This window comes from Pleurodeles waltl, chromosome 1_1 (genome assembly GCF_031143425.1).
Source record: "Pleurodeles waltl isolate 20211129_DDA chromosome 1_1, aPleWal1.hap1.20221129, whole genome shotgun sequence".
Classification (NCBI taxonomy): Eukaryota; Metazoa; Chordata; class Amphibia; order Caudata; family Salamandridae; genus Pleurodeles; species Pleurodeles waltl.
The window spans coordinates 994,585,052-994,591,051 of NC_090436.1; the positions used below are offsets into that span (position 1 = coordinate 994,585,052).

The 6,000-nt window shown below is 40.6% G+C and overlaps 1 protein-coding gene across 4 annotated transcripts in view; it reads left to right on the forward strand.

The window, feature by feature from the left end:
* The window catches only part of AMTN (amelotin), a 31,867-nt gene extending 26,099 nt beyond the window's left edge, over nt 1-5,768 (forward strand). For all 4 annotated transcript variants that reach the window (XM_069230283.1, XM_069230281.1, XM_069230284.1 and 1 more), the window contains one exon: nt 3,396-5,768. In XM_069230283.1, the coding sequence (XP_069086384.1) occupies nt 3,396-3,980 (585 nt within the window). In that variant the 3' untranslated portion in view covers nt 3,981-5,768. The remainder of the gene's footprint in view (nt 1-3,395) is intronic.
* The last annotated feature ends 232 nt before the right edge of the window (nt 5,769-6,000 follow it).

Here is a 6,000-nt window from a genome sequence, read left to right on the forward strand (position 1 = left end):
TTTCCGTCACTTTTGGGACGGATTAACACCTCCTCCAAAGTTAGAATAACCCCCTTTGTCTCTAGTTTGTTGCGGGTCAGCGATTATTCTTTTGTGGCATAAAAGAAGGGTTGTGGCAAACCCCTAAAACCGACGCATGAGCCCAAGTGTTATATTGAAACGATAACACATTCCAGAGGCGATAGGGAGTATTAACATGTAGCACCATTCAACGGTTTACATCTGTAAAGTTTTAAGAAGTCTAAATTAAGAGATTTTTCTTTGCGTGAGTTTACTACTAGAGCAATGCAATGTGAATGGGCCATGGTGGTTTGTTTGGAATCGGATACAAAATGATAAAAAAAAAAGTATGTTCTTTAACCCACCCTTACCAACACAATGCATGTGCACATGACAGCCACCTATTTTTTACAGCATTAATGCAGTTACTCATTAGTACTTTTATATTATCACAGGGAGAGCCACATGAATCATGTGATTAGGTAGCTCTTGCTTTTTCCAATTATCTGGCGTTAAAATGGTCCAAAGGGGGTGAAACTGTTGCTCAAGAAGTAGTAACATCCCTAGTTGACAGACTAGATGTTAACTACGCCACTTATATGTAAAGGTTTAGAGGTTTTTTCAGATCAGCAATAAGTTACCTCAAATCCTTGCTTTTTATATGAGTTTCGGTTCGTCATTTGCGAAGATTTCTCCAGCTTTATGTATGTGGTTGCACCTGTTTTATAACGGGGATTTTTAGATTATTTTAATAATCGAATACAGATTTTATACTTTTGTTTGTCAACATCCCTAGTTGATGGACAAGCAAAGGTCTTTTGTCTGCAGCATGAAAAAAATCCTTACATATTCGAAAGTAATTCAAACAGGGAGGAAACATTTAACCCTTCACCGTCAAGATAATTTTATGCTTCAATATCCAGCCTAATCCATGTTGCACCAGACAAACTAATGCTGCAACTAGCAGCAGTTATTTCAAAGGGCCACTCACAGCACAGATACATCTCAAGCATTTTACTCCGCTTTTAAGGTTTAAATCTAATGCCTAGCACTCACATTTTACATATGCACTGTACAATAATATGCTGTGGGTAATATTCTGCAGAACTCCTCCTTAATGGAAAGAGGTGTTTCTAAAAGGTGGGCACAGAATTCAACCAGAACTGAAGACCAGGTCTGATTGATATGTCCGTGTAATTGGCGGAATAAATGAAACATGCCTTTTATTATTACAAGAAGTGTAAGCATGTAGGCGAATTTTCTGCCGAGTGCAACAACATGTAAACATATATTTTGCTGAATGCGGCGTGCTGCACTTAGTGGAAAGCAAGACTACGCTTTCACAATTCTTTTAACACACTATGGGGCATATTTATACTTGTTTTGTGCTGAATTTGCGTCATTTTTTAATGCAAATTTGGCACAAAACTACTTCCATATTTATACTTTGGCGCTAGACCCATCTAGCGCCAAAGTTTTGGAGATAAAGTCATTTTTTGAACATGGAAACCTGCCTTGCGTCAATAAAGCGTTCCTGTGCAAAAAATTACTCCATGGCCTTGGCACCATATTTATGCCCCCGTGCTAAAATCAAGCATGGGGAGAAGGAGGGGTCAAATAATGGTGCAAACCTTGCTTTGCACCATTATTTAACGCCTGGGTCAGGGCAGTCGTTAGAGGACCTGTGGACGCATTTACATGGTGAAGCACCATTGAATGGGCCCACAGGTGCCCATGCCAAGCCCCAGGGACACCTCCACCCACACCAGAGGGACACCACAGGATGGGGGACCCATCCCAGGTAAGTCCCGGTAAGTATTTTGTTTTTCTTTTGATTTCCCCAAAGGGGCCCTAACTTGGCCCCCCCTGCATGGCACTGGGCCCAATGGCCATGCCCAGCGGACATTTGTCCCTTGGACATGACCATTGGGGTGGTGGGCATGACTCCTGTCTTTTCTAAGACAGGAGTAATTAATGTGGGGGTTGGACACCAGGAAATGGCGCTAGTCTGTTTAGAGGCGATTTTTTTGCCTGTAAACCAGACTAGCGTCATTTTCTGACACCCAATCTCCACCTTCCCTACGCCTTCCCCACCCGATTAGCATAATTTTTAATGACGCTAACCAAGCCTTACCGCCGGCTAGCACCATTCCATAAATATGGCTCCTGGCCGTCCTCCAGGAATGGCACTAGCTGGCGGTAAACTTTTTGACGCAAACCTGCGTTAGCGCAGGTTTGCGTCAAAAAGTATAAATATGCCCCTATGTTTTAATCTTGGAATTAGAAGAGGCAGAGTTAATATCTTAGTTATAATATATTTGTTTTCAATGCAAAATGTAATTATTTTTGGTGAAAAACATTATAGGTAGGATCTAAAGTATGATTTTACTTTTTATTCTTAAGAGACCTTTGCTTTGCTGTGCATTTGGGCTCCCTTTTGTATTAGAATGATAAAACAGCAAGATAAGTCAGTGACAAAGTGTCCCCGTAAAGCAAAAGCATGAGCCCTTTTCTGCCACATAATTTAGTCACCTGCTGCGCAGTTTAGTCCTTCAATGCCGCATAATTCCAGTGGCCCTCAATTTGAGCCACTAGGGGCCAGATGGAAAAAGCGTTTTTCCGATCGCAAATGACCAAGTTGCAGGATTGGGCCATTTACAACCGGAAAAATGCCTTTTCAAATGCAAAAAAATGCAAAATGTGATTCAGTAACTTGTTACAGGATTGCAATTTACATTTGTGAATCAGCATTTGGAAGGGACATGTTTTGGGCTTCCCTTCCAAATATCAACTCAGTATGTATTCCTGTTTTGCACCTGAATTCCAGTCACGAAACATTAATAATTTATCACCATTTTAAAAGTGTTGCTAAGCCATTCGCAAATGAGAAGGGGTCCCCCCAGACCTCCCCTCTTTGAGAATGTTGAAAAAATATTATTTAAGGGAAGGTCCCACGGACCACTGCCTAGTCTTAAAAATATTAACCTTCAAAGTTTCATTTTATTTTATTTTTAAACGCATCCTGTTTTCTTTTTAAGGAAAATGGGTTGCATTTAAACAAAAAAGAATGCTTCATTAAAAACAAATTGCAGATATGCATGTCTTCTAACCTCAGCAGGCCACTATCCCTGTGATGACTGCTATTCCTAATGGGTCGCAAATTGCAACCTACCTCATTAATATTCATGAGGTAGGTCGATTGGCAACATAATAGGAAAAGCCATTTAGAAAAATACGTTTTTGTACATCAGGAATACCAATTTCCTAATTGTGATTTGGATACAATCGCAATTAGAAAATAGGTATTCCTAATGTTAGGACATCAGGCCCTATATTGCTTTTTATGTATCACTGTGTTCGAATAATACTAACACATGTTTCTCATTTCTATGCAGCCGTTTTTGCCACAGGTGTTTGCTGGAGTGATTATGCCACCCTTTGGGCCTATTTTACCAGCATTACCAGTATTACCAGGAGTGCCGGCTTTTGCAGGATTACCAGGATTACCACCACTGTTGCAAGGGGCAGCGCGTCCTGCGGCTGGTGCTGGAATCAGCCTAGATGAACAAGAAGCCATTCCAATGGGCCAAGCAGGGTTAAACCCCAACAAACAGAGAGAAACGGCAAGCCCCGCCCCTGGTGTCACACCAGCCCAAGACACCGGGGAAGTTCTTGCAGTCACAGTACCTGCAGGACTCAGGAAGGGGGTGACAGGAACAGACAGTGCAGGCCTCCTGCAAACGTTCACACCACCAGCTGGCTTGAGGCAATTTCCTACTGAGAGCGCAACCGAGGTCATGTTCGTGGAACCCACTGGTTTAGTAACCGAAACTTCACCAGATGGAGTAGATGAGAGACTTCCACATTCATACAGGCCCCAGAACCAAAGGTTCAACAGCGTAGCGAGAGGTGATCAAAACCTGGCAATGGCCGTGCCTGATCTCAAGCCTCTGAGGAAGCACAAGAAGAGGCGGGCTTAAAATACACCTGTCACGACAAGGAGGAAGTTACGTTGCGCAGTGGTACCTTAATGTTCATCAAAAGTGACCCAAATTCGAATGCCACGATCACAATCTGGGCAAAAATCTCATTTCAGGCACAAACATAAATTTGGCCCCCAAAGAGGAATACAACTCTGGTGCAGTTTCTGAACTCCAGAGATTTTCCCTGCACAATTTTCGTCAGGTACAATGTGACCTAATTATGGGGACATACAAGGCAAAAAGCTACACATGTGCTCAATAAGCCCCATTCAGAGGTCTGAAGCTGGAATCCGGCCTTAATAACTTACCCAGCAAATACCAAATCCTCCCCCATTAATATTTGCCAGTTGCATAATTTAAACCCGACATTTGCCCAGATCATGATTAGACCCTCGCAGTCTTCAAAGCAGTACTACGCACGTGGAAGGACAAAAGAGAACATTTGGAAGATAAAAGACTTGCCTTGCATTCTGCAAACCAAAAACTTAAGATTGAATACCATTTATTTGATAAGCTGAAAATTAAATGCATCAGTGGTGCAATGCGTGAGCTTTGGGAGTCCTACAGGCTATTTCTTCAAATGTTTGCAGCACTGTGTATTGCATGAGATGGAATAAAAATAAGGATAACGGGGGACTTCGAAAGCTAATGCCAACTACAATTGTAGCAATAGATTTCCCATCCATCTGATAACAATCATCAAACTGTGGAGTATGTATGTTTTATTATGGTCTGACTCAGTGACTAACCTTTCCTAATCCTACGAGCAAATAGGGCAACTTTTTGTAAAAGGCATAGTTTTAGATAGGATTTGCAGAAAATAATTCGCCCAATTTTGCTATCTCGCTTTTATTAAGAGATTGGGGATGCCATTACCAATGCCTGTATATTAGCACTTGATACCAGGTTCACAAAGATTTTGTGTGCGAGTCACAAAGGTTATGCCACGAGTAGAAATGACTGTTGTAGTACCCCTGGTTTATAATTGAATTCCAAAGGCATTGGTGGTTTACTCTTGGATTTCTGGAGTAAGTCAACAATGGTTTAAGAGTAAGTTACAGCAGAATCTTTGTGAATTCTTTATGATGTAATATACTCTTATGGTACTCCTGAATTCTAGGAGTAAACCATGAGTAAACCCCAATACTCCTAAAATTCAGGATTAAGACACAATTATTACAAGAGTAAGTTACACGTACTCATAGCAAAATCTTTGTCCAATCGGCTCTCTGACCCCAATAAAAAATAAAAAATGTTCTCTTAGTAGTCTTGCTCACTTTTGAAATAATCTTTGTGTGTCAGTCGTTCTTTTTAACTACGAATACATCGTTTAGTAGCACTGCTTCAAATGTCATGTAACAAAATGTGTCAATATTTAATTGTCATTGATTGTTATTTAGCATTTATTTTGCAGACTTGTATAGCACGCAATCAGACATTGGCAGCGAGCGGGACCCTGCAGGGATCAAAGTGTATCTTTATCGACTGCATCCGTTCTATCTCCTCTCACGAGCATTCTGTTATTGCTACTATTAGTGTAGGCCCACTGTTCAGGGCAAATTTCTGTGAACATGCAAAATGGACTGCAGCTAAATTCATAAGTCCATTTTAGTCTGGTTGATGTCTGGAATAAAGGTGTTTGATCTACTACAATGTCGAACGTTCCCTGCTGAACTTTTGCAGGCTCCTAAATACAATTTTTTTTATTGATACTTGATGTCCACTTTAGATAGTAACAAAGAATCAGCAATAATTGAAAAATAAATTGTGTTTCAAGAAAATGTCTTTACAGGTGCTTTTGTCTTATGTTTTAATACAAACGTGTGATCTCATTCAGCAGTATGAGTATTTTTATTTCTCTTCTCAGATTTTCAACATTTGATCTGACTCTGTCTACCCTATATCGTGTCATCTTCTGCTTACATTCTGTAATCTGGCTGTATAAAAGAAACGCATGTTATTACACCCAAAACAGCAGGTTTAGTTAATAAACCTCTATTGATCACCCGAATTCTAC